This window comes from Plecotus auritus (genome assembly GCF_963455305.1).
Source record: "Plecotus auritus genome assembly, chromosome: 1".
NCBI classification, from domain to species: Eukaryota; Metazoa; Chordata; class Mammalia; order Chiroptera; family Vespertilionidae; genus Plecotus; species Plecotus auritus.
The window spans coordinates 175,607,246-175,621,607 of NC_137770.1; the positions used below are offsets into that span (position 1 = coordinate 175,607,246).

Consider the following 14,362-nt stretch of genomic DNA (forward strand, 5'->3'; position numbering starts at 1 on the left):
AGACCTTCTTTTCTTCCCTGTACCTTCCCCAATGCACTACTTCATCTGAGTCCTGCAAGTTAGGACTGTGAGCCTCTTCTGCTCCTCATACCTTCAACCTCTTCTACATGGCACCTCAGGTCTAGCACAGCTCTTTAGTTCCTTTGTTACTCATGTCTGTCACCTTTCTTCACATATTTAATGACTTCCCATTTCTCTTTGGCTCAGATCCCCAATTCCTGCTTCGAAGTTCTTCAGAGTTCTCTTCCATGGAAACATCACTTATTATTTAACTGTGTCCTCTGTTTCCAAACCATGTAAGCCTAAGCATCCTCTCCAACATTTTATTAACCCAGGCAACTCATCCTCATTCCTGCATGTTCCAACAGGCTGCTTCTTAAGCACCGATCCTCTCCTTGATAGAAGGCACGGCCCCACCTTTCCACCAGAGAAAAGCACTAAACAGAAGACGAGCATATGACCACCCCAGATGAGGCACTGACATGTTCACCTGTACGCAGGGCCAGCTTCATAGGCAGATAACCTGTACAACTGCACAGAGCTCTGTGCTTAGTTTAGTGTTCTGCTGTCACTGCCTAAAATACTTAATAATGTGAACAAGGGCTCCTGTGTTTTCATTTTGCATTGGGCCTGCTGATTAGGTAGCCAGTCCTTTTTGTACATAATGTTGGCTTCTCATTTCATTCCTTATCTCCCTCCATCTCTCCATACTTACCTTCTCCATCAAAGTCCAACTCAGGTTTCACCAGTTCCACAAATCCTTCCCACAGTTTCAGCTCATGAGGAGTTTTACAAATCCAAAGGAGTCACAAAGAATTTACACCTACACTCCTTACTTGACCCCTTCAAAGTTATGCTCTCTGCTCTTAATAAGTGTTCCATGTCTAAGGCTTGCCTTTCCAGCTAGATTTTAAGCATCCTGAAGGTATTTTTATTTTTTCATATCATTGGGGAATCTTGCAAGATCTTTGTACCTAAGATACAGTCCGCTCGTGTTTTTAAATTAAGAGAAAAATAAGACTGTGAAAACTGAGCATACTCTGCTCTTCTCCTTGTCTCCCTCAGGACTCACAGCCTCATCTGGTCCCTGCATCTCCATGCAGGAAGTAGCCTGCTCCAGGAGGGAAGGATGCACTTGTCCAGCCCTGTCCTTGTGGACATCTTAATTAAGGGTGAAATTATATGGACACATTTAATTCCATGGAGAAAATGCCGGGATAGTCAAATGGTCAAATATTTAGTTTTATCTGTTATGAAGTTGTTATTTTGCTCTCAATCTTTTCTCTGTTTGTTTCTTATTTAGTTCTGAGCATTTGAGTGGAGAGAAAGGGTTATTATGCTTATTATCACTTCCAACTCCTAATGTTTTGCTGCATTAGTCAAAAACTTTGAGATGTAAACAAAAGGGCTAGAACTTGGTCTACAATATGACATACAATATACAGATAGTGAAGTTTGTGATTCTGCCAGGGTGGGTGTCTTTATTAAGCACAGGCAACAAAAGAATTTTGATCCTAGGGGTCATACTGTGACCTTTGTATATGGGCCAATGGCTCTTTTCCTATATTCATGACTACTTTAAAGTCACTAGCTTAGCAAGTATAGCTTCATGGTCCTTCTTAAGCTAGAATTGTGCAGATTGCTACAGCCATCATGAATCTGACTCTTGGCAATAGAACAGTGATTAGCTTATGGTAATGGTTCCAAACTGAGATCCTAATTCTCATCCTCAGAATCACCTGGGAAGATTCTAAAACTCCCAATGTCCAGGCCATCACCTAGGGCACAAAATTTAGGCAATACTATTATTTTTTTAAAGCTCCACTAGTAGTCACTATATGCATCTTAGTTTGAGAACCACTTGGTTAAAAGGAAAATATATCATTCTATTGGTCATTGTAAACTTAAAGCCTGACCACCAAAAGGGCAGTACTTCACAACATCGATATTTTTGGCTTTGATACACACAATACTTTTTGTGCTACTTTTACCATAATTTTTTCAATTAAATCACAAGATCAAACTTTACGTTAAGAATGATCACAAAGAACTAGTGTGTGATTTGGTGTCAGAAATAAGTGGGCAGTGCTGCTAGCTTCTATATATTGTTTTACTCTGGAATCAAGGCCAAGTGATAAATAGGTAGGAAGTAATCTAAGATTCTTATGGCTTGCCCACGGGCCCATATAGGCCACATCCACCAATATAGTCTCAGGGTTTCTCTAGATTTTTAATTTACATAATCTGTGGTCTGTACTATGGGCTTGGAGACTTATATTATGGTTGCAGCCACAGAGGTATGTCAATGAACAGGACAAATAAAATGAAGGCCTTTTATTAGGGAATATGCCATGTTCTAGGATTCAGATAGAAAGACAATTCAAGTTATTATAGATCTAAATGCTGGCAAAGCTGATTAAAGGGCCTTTAGCAGTTATAACTGTAACTTTAAGAATTAAATTTGCTCAAGAAACCAAGTGACTGAACTGATTTTAAAAATGTGCTTCAGTCTTAGAGACTTCCTCTTACAGCCTCAGGTGTAATCCATAAAAGAGTGCCTGGAAGATAGCTATGCTCACTGCTGTGCCACCAATGCACACACAGGATGGGGCCCCTGAGTCTGGCATGGCAGAGTGCCTCTGTGACAAGCTCACCCTGGGAGACAGTGATGCAAGCTAAGCCTCAGGCTGGCTTCCCATGCCACAGGATGACTTCACTGATCACCAAAGCACCTCATGCATGCTGGGGCTACCTTTACCTTTTGTAAAAGTTGTACCAAATCATCTACTTATGTTCTTCCCTTTGTACCATCCCTTGGTATAAAGAAACTTGATACCCACCTCCCCCTCCTACTCACCCCCCAAAAGACTGACTGGAATCTCTGCTGAGAGATTACACAACCCCAGCAAGTGATTGGAGACAACCGGGTAGGTTGAAGAGGGCTCTCTGAAGGGGAGTGCTGGATTCTTGATGCCATTCTTAGGTAATTACTACTGTGAGGGGGCATGAATGTATCTCCTTTCTTCTGGGACAGGATTTAACCTTGGCGCCATTGTCGGTTTTTGGAGCAGCAAGGTCACTGTTGTGCATTACAAAATCTTTAGCAGCATCCCTGGCTTCTACTCACTAGATGTCCATAGCAGCCCCCAAGTCATGACTCTCTGCACACTTTGTCAAATTTCTTCTGGGGGAAGGGAAGCAAGATCACTCTCAAATGAAAGTCATTGCTCTGAGGGAATTTGCCAGAAGAATTAATGAAATTAAGACTTTGAAGTAACACAGAGCACCTGGAAGAGACACTAGAAAATAACGATCAGGTCCAGTTCTGGATTAGATGCTATTCCAGTGGGGGAATGCCTCCCAGGTGGAATTTTCATCATGGATAAAAAATTGGATAAGATTCATTAGAATAATGGGTACATTGGGCAGACAGAACTCACTGACTTCATCTCTCATAATCAATTACCCCTCAAGAAAAAATCAAGAGGAATATGCTAGGAAAAGAAATGCCTTGGCCCTTAAAAGGATTTATAAATATCAAAATAGCTAAAGAACATACATGCACACCCCATGGACACAGACTATAGTGTGGTGAAGGCCAAGGGACGGGGAGGCAGAAGTGGGTGGACGTGAGCAGAGGTGGGGGAAATGGACATCTGCAATAGTGTCCACATTAAAAAATTTAATTAAAAAAGGCTAAGAAATAAAAATATCAAAATAGGACAAAGGATCTTAATCCTAAAAGATGGTAAAGAAAGAAGCCAAATTTAAGTAGCAGATTTAACCTGTTAAATTTCACCTAGGTGTTTCTTTTTTTTTTTTTTAATATATTTTATTGATATTTCACAGAGAGGAAGAGAGAGGGATAGAGAGCTAGAAACATCGATGAGAGAGAAGCATCGATCAGCTGCCTCCTGCACACCTCCCACTGGGGATGTGCCCGCAACCAAGGTACATGCCCTTGACCGGAATCGAACCTGGGACCTTTCAGTCTGCAGGCAGACGCTCTATCCACTGAGCCAAACCGGTTTCGGCACACCTAGGTGTTTCTTAAAGAGACGGGGAATAATTCAGATAAATAGAGCACTGGAGGCATATCTTCACCAGTGTGTAAAACACACAAACACACACACACACACACACACACACTCAAACGCTGATGAAAAAATCTTTTCTGCTGTTTTTACAGTGGCACATGATTTCCAAGGCCCAGGGAATAAACAATCCCTGGAAAGTAACAATGCAACAATAAACAATCCATGGAAAGATGATGAGGCTGAGGGAGCAACACTCCCAGGCTCCTGGGCTTAAAAGCAGCAACAGCAGCCTCAGTTAAATAATCCGCTCATGCTGATGTTCCCTTACAGATGGGGGGACGGGGAAAGCACTGCTCTGGGAGGCAGCCCCCAGACCCAGGCAGCTCTGCAGCAGGAGGCAGCAGCAGGGCAGATTCAAACTAACGCCCTGTGCATCAGAAAGACAAAGATCATGCCACTAGGGTGAACTCACAGAAAACTCAGCGCTGGCATGCTGGAAACACAAAAGCCCATAGAAACATGAATAGATTTGGGGGATGCTGGGTGTGAAAGGCAAACCTCCAATAAGACCTGGTAGCTGGCAATGATAACATTGTAAATTTCTAGATTTTGTAAGATGCCAGAGAATCAACTATCACCTCCTGGGAGAGGAGGCTGTATTCTTCAGGGGTCTCTATTCACCTAGACCAGTGGTCGGCAAACGGCGGCTCGCGAGCCACATGTGGCTCTTTGGCCCCTTGAGTGTGGCTCTTCCACAAAATACCACGGCCTGGGAGAGTCTATTTTGAAGAAGTGGCGTTGGAAGAAGTTTAAGTTTAAAAAATTTGGCTCTCAAAAGAAATTTCAATCGTTGTACTGTTGATATTTGGCTCTGTTGACTAATGAGTTTGCCGACCACTGACCTAGTCGAAGCCTTCTCAGAAATGAATAAGTTCAAAAGTTGTGCTTTCAAACAACAGGCGTAGACTGAATGTTTTCCTGGCAAATCTGGAACATGCTTTTCTCTCATTTGGATGCAATTGATGTCTCCTGCGTGCTTGGCAATTGACATATACATTCTGATTGTGTACTAAGATCAAGGTTTTGAGAGAACACAACCTTTTGACTGAGGTAACTATTGTTAGTCCAAGGATTAGCTTATTTTTAATTTTTAGGTTGTGGAACTGGAACTAAAATATTCTTGTATGACCTTTTAACTCTTAGGGTTGCTTAAAAAATGGCGTGCCCAAGAGAAACTTGAAAAAGAAATCATTTCACTTCAGAGGGTCTGGAAGAATTATTTCCATGTCAAATAATAACTCACCACGATTCTGCAAATGAAAGAACCCTGGTCCTAACCAGTCACCTCTGCCTGGAGAGCAAGGAGCTTTCCTTTTTGAGTTTTAATTTATTTGAAAATTTAACATTGGAAAGATTTTGCATTATTCAAATTTTACTGTACAGATATTTTTTAAAAGCAGTTATTTAGAACCATTGCATAATTCTTGGGGAGCTATTTTTAGTTCCAGAGGGTTTTTTTTCTTTTCTTTTTCATTTTTTTTTTGTTTGTTCTGCTTTGATTTGATCTACTTGAGAACAGTTCTCATTTTTCTTTTATTACAGTCTCTTTATTTATTGCTGACTCTTCCATTATTTCTGACCCAATAGAAGCCCCCAGTTCTGATTTTTTAGCCTGAGGTTCCTCCCTTGAGTACTTGAGTCCTTTAAGTGGGTTGCAGTTTTTTCCTTGTCTGATTATCTGTGCCAGTTACCTTGAACCTGTGCAGTTTAGGTTCCTGGGTCTCTAAGGAAGCACCTGAGAAGTTTTTGTTTCTCTGGAACTGGTAGCATAATAATTTAAAAATGCGCCTCTTCTGCTGAGGCCTGGAATCTGGGGGTGAGGGAATGAAACTTTGCCCAATGGCACAGAATGGGCAGCTTCCTCCAGGACCACTGGTCTCAGCAGGGTCAGGAGAGTCTCTCCCAACACACACCTCCCAGCAAGCAGACCACGCAGCCCCTGCCACCCAGACACATAAATCCGCTCACTGTACCAGAGGTCCTTTGCATGCATCTGCCAAGGCTCTCCTGTATCTTTGGCTATTCCCACTCAAAGACACAGGCGCTGAGCCAGCATTCTTCCATTGTCTAGAGATCACATAGCCTGAGATTCCAGTCAAGCTCTACCAGGAGGCTTATTTCAAGTGTTCATTCCAAGAAAGACAAGAGGAAAAATGTCAGCAACATGTATTCATGTAGTCACCTTCAGAAATCCACCTCACCCTCCATTAACCTTTTATTCCCAAAAGGACCAGCTCTTCTAGATCTTATGATATTTCCCCTTCATAATGTAGGCCTTTGATACATGTTTTATAATGGAAATACTGAAGACCCTGAAAATAAGTATTTTCAAATTAAAGAATATATTTCCCCTTATGAAAATAAAATATTTGCTTTGGTTAATACAAACCCAGTGTTCCTTTTTAAGTAGCTTGATATATGTAGCAATTGTCAATCTGTTTACAATGCATCAGTAACAGTTGATAAAATTAAGCTTTCATATATTCTCCAGCAGTCGATTGTTTGACAAATAAAGTATCAAATGCCTACTCATGGCCAGATGTTGTTTTGGGTTCTGAGGACATAGCCATGAGCAAAGTAGGCAAAAACACCAGTCTTTTTGGAGCTTACATTTTATTGACATGCAATATCCATTAAAACAATAAGGCCACTTAAATGATAAGGCATCTTAACTGACCTCACAGGGAACTTCCATGGGAAGCACCATTGCCAGTGGTCGGCTGCTTCCTGGAACTGCAGAGAGTTCTTCCAGTTGCTTTCTCTCGCTTACTTCGCCAGGATGTTCCACTCTTATGTCCGTCGGAATACTGAACTCAAGGTAGTCGTTAGAACCTAGAGAAAAGTGCATGGATGCCTATTATAATATAGCGAAGGCCATTTTATTTCCTCCACTGTTACAAAGACTAAGTGCTGAGCAACCCATTTAATTCATATATGGAACAACCCAGCTGAGTTTAAGAACCAATGTTAATAATTAACATAATGCTCCACAATTAAGCTAGCGTTATAACCTTAGTGACTAAACTATAGCAACTACATATGTTCATTACTAGTTAAATGTTTTCCACGAAAAATCCAACCACCACTTAATAGTTCTCTCTTACTATTAAAATAGCAAATCTTAAAAACGTGCAACTATATATTTTTAATAACTGCAATTAAGAAAATTTATTTCATTTTAAATGGAAACAATTTAAATCAGAATAATTATTTACCTTTTATATATATTTCTAGTTTTTAAAGTAAAAAAGTTGAACTAGGAGACACGAAATTAACTAGTAGAAACACTAGTTTACTGGTGGAATATTAGTGTTCATCAACATGTGAATGTGTTATGTGGGTAAAAAGTTCTATATTAAATAAATTGGGGGTTTTATGGCAGTTTTACTAAGAACACTGAAATATTCTAATGTGAATTTTGAATCTCAAAGAAGAAAAGAACAGCATTTTAACTTTTAAAAATTTTAACATTTAGTAATTTAGAATTTGACCTCAATCACTGAAACATTTTTCTGTACTGAAGAAAAAGATGTTGTGTTAAGAGAGATAATAATATTGTTATTACTCAGTGTTTCAAAGCCCAATGCATGTTATTAGGACACTGAAGTAATGTGGCTGAAACCAAGGCTGTCATGACTAGATCACATCTATAGAGTCTGAGGCCAACCCCAAGAATAGTCCTCAAATTCCCAAAAAAATGGAATTGGAAGAAAGGAAAGAAGCCCCTGACAGCTAAAAACTGGCCAGAAACTGTGCAAAGCCCTTGGTGTTGCTAAGAGCAATATCAACATCAGACAAGGCCCATCTGTCACCTTGATGGACCAAGTTAGAGATGAGACTATTTTGTAATGATGTCTGACTTCAGGCAAAAACATGAACATTGACCAAATGCAAACATGACCAATTATTCCTAGTCCTGGCTCCTATGACTGATGTTGCTTCTTCACCAATTCCAGCCTCAGCTTTTTATTTCTCTTGCCTTCCAGATACAGAAACCAACTCCTCCCAGTTGGCCTGGAATTTTCCTGGTTTGGGCACTGAAAATGCTGTGTCCCAGGAACCCTCTAAGACACAAGCATACTGGGAAGGTGGGTAACCCTGCTTCTTGTTAAGAGTCATGATTGTATGAAATCATAAAATTACACTTGCTTTTCGACAGGAGCCATGCATCCTTGAACCCTCCCTCATATCACTTAACACAAGCCTAAACCCTACAAGATGTTTTGTTTTAACAACCTCTTATTGAGATACCCTATGGTTCTGCATGGTGTCCTCTATCAATTACAAATAGCAAAAAATTCAAATAGTTCAAGTACAGGTGTGTTCTTAGTGATCTTTGGCTAAGAGATATTGACAGGATAAAAAGGAAGAAGAAGAGCCAAAGGCAATATAGATGGAAGCAGCTAGAATTTGGTCCCATAGTATCCAAGAAAGTGAAGTCACCAGTTTTATACAGGTAATTCTATCAGGATAGCCGAGTAACAAAGGAGATGCCCCCTAGAGAAAAGCTGCCCCCATGCCACAGCTAAGAAGGAGGGTGTGTTTATTCTACCTTATGAAAGTTGCAGAATAAAATCACCAAAGCACCTGGGATTTGCAGATTTCTCCTAGGATTAGTCTTGCTTGAAATGAAATTTAAAAAATGGCCTTTATTTCTCTAACAATTCAAAATACTTTCATAAAATGTGTCATTCAGTGTCTCTCTCTTTCACACACACACACATACACACACATATACATCAAAACAATAGAAGGTTTTATAGAACTGGCTTGATAATTTTGTGAACTGATAAAAGAACAAAGACACTGATTGTATTTAACACACCTTAAAAGAAGGAGGTGCAAGTTATTCTACCACCAAAATATGTAGGTTACTTTATAATAAATTCTCTGTATTAATAGGTTAAGATGAGCTATTTTATTTACCCTGAGGACATAATCATAGATGTACAAGATGATATATCTCACAGAGGCACAATTTATAATGCAGAAAATTGGAAGCAGTCTGAACAATAAGGGACCAGATAAAAATATGTAATGTCAATAATAAAAATTACATGAAAAAATATTTAACAAGGAACAAGTTTATAATATAATTGAAAAAAATTCCAGTTACAAAATTGTCAACTTGGTAGGTTACCATTTTAGCTGAAAAAAAAAAATAGGATCCCTGGTTAGATTTCACATGTAAAGGAGCCTTTGAAGTCACCACTCATTCTAACAAACAGAAAGCTGAATGGACTAAAAAGTCAACAACTCTTTTCTTGATACTTAAGAAAGATGCAAACACAGCACAATTGCTGACCCCAAAGTTGAAAAGACAGGCAGAGGCAGACAAATACAGATATCCTCAGCAATGTAAGCAGAGAGATGGAAATCCTAAGCAAGAATAAAAAATTAATTCTAGAGATCAAAAACACCAACATAAGTGAAAAATGCCTTTGATGGGTTTATCAGTAGATTGATAACAACTGAGAAAAGAGTCTCTGAACTAGACAATATCTCACTAGAATTTCAGAAAACTGAGAAGCAAATAGAACAAAGACTGAAAAAAAACCCATAATGGAATATCCAAAGACTATGAGAAACCTATAAATGGCATAACGTATGTGTAATGGGAATACTAGAAGAAGTAGAAAGAGACAAAGGAACAGAAGAATTATTTCAAACATTAATAACTGATACCAAATCATAGATCTAGGAAACTCAGATAATACCAAGTAGAATAAATCCCAAAAAAAGTATAGGAAGAAATAACATTTTGACATGACAGAAAATCAAAGACAAAAAAGAATAAAAAGCTAAAAGAAAAAAAAAACTTACCTATACCAGAACAAAAATAAGAAATATATCTGAGTTCTGAGAAACTATGCAAGCAAAAAGAGAGGGAAGTAAAATATTTAAAGTGTAAGAAAAATGAACCTCAAACCCAGAATTCTGTACCCTGTGAATTTAGTCGTTAAAAGTGAAAGAGAATTGAAGACTTCTCATACAAACAAATAGTGAGATAATTTGTTGTCAATAGACCTGTCTGACAGAAAACTTAAAAAAAAGTTTTCAGTGAGGAGGAAAATAATATAGGTCAGAAACCCAGATTTACATACAGAAGGAAAGAGTCTCAAGAAGAAACAGCTAAAGGTAAAATGAGAATATTTATTTTTCTTATTGTGATTGATATAACAGATAACAGTTTGTTTAAAATAATAATGATGTATACAATTACACATGTATATACTGATATATATGTATATATCAGTATATACATGTGTAATTGTATATACAATTTATATACAATTTATATATATATAAATGCTTATGTATATTTATATATAAATAAAATGAATGATGATAATAATAAAAGTGATGGGAGAAGAGAACTGAAGACAAAGGAACTGGAGTCCCTTATAACCAAGGACATAAGGAGGAGACCACATTGAGTTTGTAGGAAGTGCAGAGGCATGAGAGGGCTGGCCAGGCTCCTACAGACAATAGCTAAAATTCTGGAGGGATATCTCAGCTGTGGGGGATTCCCCCTGAGAAGTCTGGGGTCTAAACCCCAAACTGAGCTCCCCAACTCAGAGCACCAGAACTGGGAAATGCACCCACATAACATCTGGCTGTGAAAAGTAGCAGGGTTTCTATCCACCAAGCAGAGACAGCTGGAAATGCAGGCAACCTCTTAAAGGTCCAACACATAGATTATTTGGGCAGCTATTCGCCTTGGGCTCCGGCAGAGGTAGGGCGGAGTGGACTAGAGCTGTGTGAGGAAAATCCAGTGGCTCTGGGGAGAGAGCTTGAGGGGACAGCCACTTGGATCCCTATGCTGAGTCATTCCCCCATACTGCAAAAGCCATCTTTTTCAGGCAGACCTTTACCATCCAGGAAGTGTTAGCCTGGGGGGAAGCAATTGCCCCACCCTGTGTTAATGCCACCCTGAACTCTAGAGCTTGAGGCTCATTAACTGACTGAGTCTATCATCCTGCAGGCAGAGGCGGATCATTGGTGCTTTGAGTCTTTACCTGACATGCTTCTGTGTCCGGGTCTAGGAAAAGCAGACAGTGGTGTGCAGTTTTTTCCTTTCCACACACACTCAGTCCCAGCAGAGGGATCCACAAGCTGTGGATCACTGGTAGCTCCAAATAGGGGTACTCAGGGCAAGTCACAAATAGCGTCTGACATTGGCTTGCACCAGAGACCCTTTGAAGAGGCCAAAAACCAATAAACCTGGTGGCTTCAGACAACAACAGAGTAGGATCCAAAAAGCTTCACAAGGAGATATTGTCAGGCTCCAAACCTGGCTGAGGTGAATTCCACTTCATGTGATAAGCAACTGCACAGCAACCTGCAAGCTGTGTTGGGGGTGGAGCCTCACTGTCAGCCAGCCTGAGGGTTGAGCCCACGCATGAATGGGCCAATAGCAATCAGTACTCAATTATAACAGGAGGGCCCACACAATATGCACAAGGGACATTATTAGAGCACACAGGTCAGGGAGACTGTGCCACTGGGTCCCACAGGTCACCTATACTTAAGGCCACCATACCAAGACTTGGAGTTGTAGATGTACCTAATACATAGAAACAAACCCAAACAGGCAGCCAAAATGGGGCAACAAAGAAACAAGCCCAAAATGAAAGAAAAAGATAATTCTATAGAGGAGCTAAATGAAATGGAGATAAGAAATTTATCAGATATAGAGTTCAGACTAATGATGGCAAGGATACTCAACAGCATGAGAAAAGACATAGAAACAATGAAAATTACCAGTTGGAAATGAAGAATTACATAGCAGAAATAAAGAATACACCTGAAGGAATAAACAGCATATTAGAGGAAGCCCAGGATCACATCAACGAATTAGAAGACAAGGCAGAAAAAATCATGCAGAGGACCAAAAGGAAAAAACAATTTAAAAACAGGAGGGTAGCCTAAGGGAGCTGTGAGACAACATGAAATGTAACAATATCTGCATCATAGGTGACCTAGAAAGAGAAGAAAGTGTGCAAGGGATAGACAACCTGTTTGAAGAAATAATGGCAGAAAACCTCCCAAACCTGGTAAAGGAAAAAGTCATACAAGTTCATGAGGCACAGAGAGTCCCAAACAAAAACTCACATAGGCCCACACCCAGACACATCATAATTAAAATTCCAAAAATTAAAGACAAAGAGTAAATCTTAAAGGCAGCAAGAGAAAAGCAATTTGTTACCTACAAAGGAGCTCCCATAAGGCTGTCAGCTGATTTTTCATCAGAAACTCTGCAGGCCAAAAGGGAATGGCATGAAGTATTCAAGGAAATAAAAAGCAAGGATCTGAAACCAAAACTACTATATCCAGCAAGTGTATCATTCAAAAGAGATGATAAAATAAAGAGCTTCACAGACAAAAAAAAAGTCTAAAGGAGTTTAACATCACCAAACAAGCACTGCAAGAAATATTAAAGGATCTCCTGTAATAATATGAAAAATATATATGTAGAGAGAAACATAGGCATAAAGAATAAAAATGGCAATATATAAGTATCTGTTAATAATAGCCTTAAATGTAAACTGATTAAATGCTCCAATCAAAAGACATAGAGTAGCTCAATGGATAAGAAAATATGACCCATATATATGCTCTCTACAAAAGAACCACCTCAGAACAAAAGACTCACACAGGATGAAAGTGAAGGGATGGGAAAAATTTTGTCCATGAAAATGGAAATGGAAAACAGCTGAGGTAGCAATTTTTATATCTGACAAAACAGACTTCAAAGCAAAGGCCATAAGAAGAGACAAAGAAGGCCCACACATAACCCTTCCAACAAGAGGATATGGATATAACCCTAGTAAACATATATGCACCCAGTATCTTGGAGGACTTTAACAGAGAGCAATACAGTCATAGTAGGAGACTTCAACACCCCGCTGACTTCATTAGATAGATCTTCCAGTGAAAAAATCAACAATGAAACAGTGACCCTAAATGACACATTAGAACAGATGGATTTAATTGACATTTATAGAACATTTCACCTCAAAGCTGCAGAATATACATTCTTCTCACACATGGGACATTCTCAAAGATAGACCATATGTCAGGACACAAACTAAGTCTCCCAAAGTTCAAGGAGATTGAAATCATATCAAGTGTCTTCTCAGATCACAATGGCATGAAACTAGAAATCAACTATAACAAAAACATTCAAAAATATTCAAACACATGGAGACTAAATAGATTATTATTAAACAATAAATGGATTACCATTGAGGTCAAGGAAGAAATTAAAAACTTCCTGAAAACAAATGAAAATGAACACACAACAACACAAAATCAATGGGACATAGCAAAAACATTCCTGAGAGAGAAGTTCACAGCACTTCAAGACAACCTCAAGAAATGAGACACAATATAAAAAATATTTCATTCAAGGCTATTATTAATGACTAGAAGTCTGGTGCACGAATTCGCGCACCAGTGGGGTCCCTCAGCCTGGCCTGTGGGATAGGGCAAAACCAGCTCTCTGACATCCCCCAAGGGGTCCCGGATTGCAAGAGGGTGCAGGCCAGTCTGAGGGACCTCATTGGTGCATGATGGGGGCCAGGGAGGGACATGGGAGGTTAGCCAGCTGGAGAGGGACCAACGGAGGGCTCCAGGGCATGTCTGGCCCATCTTGCTCAGTCCCTATTGGCCGAACCCCAGCAGCAAGCTAACCTACCAGTTGGAGCGTCTGCCCCCTGGTTCAGTGCATGCTATAGCAAGCAGTTGAGCAGCCTTAGCATATCATTAGCATATTATGCTTTGATTGATTGAACGGCAGACCAGATGACTGGACACTTAGCATATTAGGTTTTTATTATATAGGATAATGATTATTAATAATGATAATAACTCCCAGCTGGGTGGTTCAGTTGATTGGAGTATCATCCCATATACCAAAAGGTTGAGGGTTCCATTCCCTGTCAGGGCACATACCTAGGTTTGGTTTAATCCCAGGTAGGGCATTAATGTGCTTAAGGGAGGCAACCAATCAATGTTCCTCTCTCTCTCTCTCTCTCTCAAATCAATAAACATATCCTGGGGATGAAGATAAAATAATAATTATAATAAAACTTCTTACCTACCATATATATACATATATATATATATATATATATATATATATATATATATATATATATATATAAATGAAAATGCTCAATATAGCCAAGGAAATGTTGGTTTCCAAAAGGAAGAACATAAATCTACTTTGTTGTAAATGTTCATTTTTTTTCCTGGCACTC

General features: G+C 39.3%; 1 protein-coding gene across 1 annotated transcript in view; it reads right to left on the minus strand.

Moving 5' to 3' along the window:
- Nucleotides 1–14,362, minus strand: part of BANK1 (B cell scaffold protein with ankyrin repeats 1) — a gene marked incomplete at its 3' end in the record, with an annotated part of 112,927 nt that overhangs the window by 20,405 nt on the left and 78,160 nt on the right. Inside the window, exons 3-4 of the mRNA XM_080655264.1 lie at nucleotides 6,775–6,929; nucleotides 716–776 (exon numbers count right to left, since the gene is read on the minus strand). Coding sequence (XP_080511390.1) covers nucleotides 716–776; nucleotides 6,775–6,929 — 216 coding nt within the window. The remainder of the gene's footprint in view (nucleotides 1–715; nucleotides 777–6,774; nucleotides 6,930–14,362) is intronic.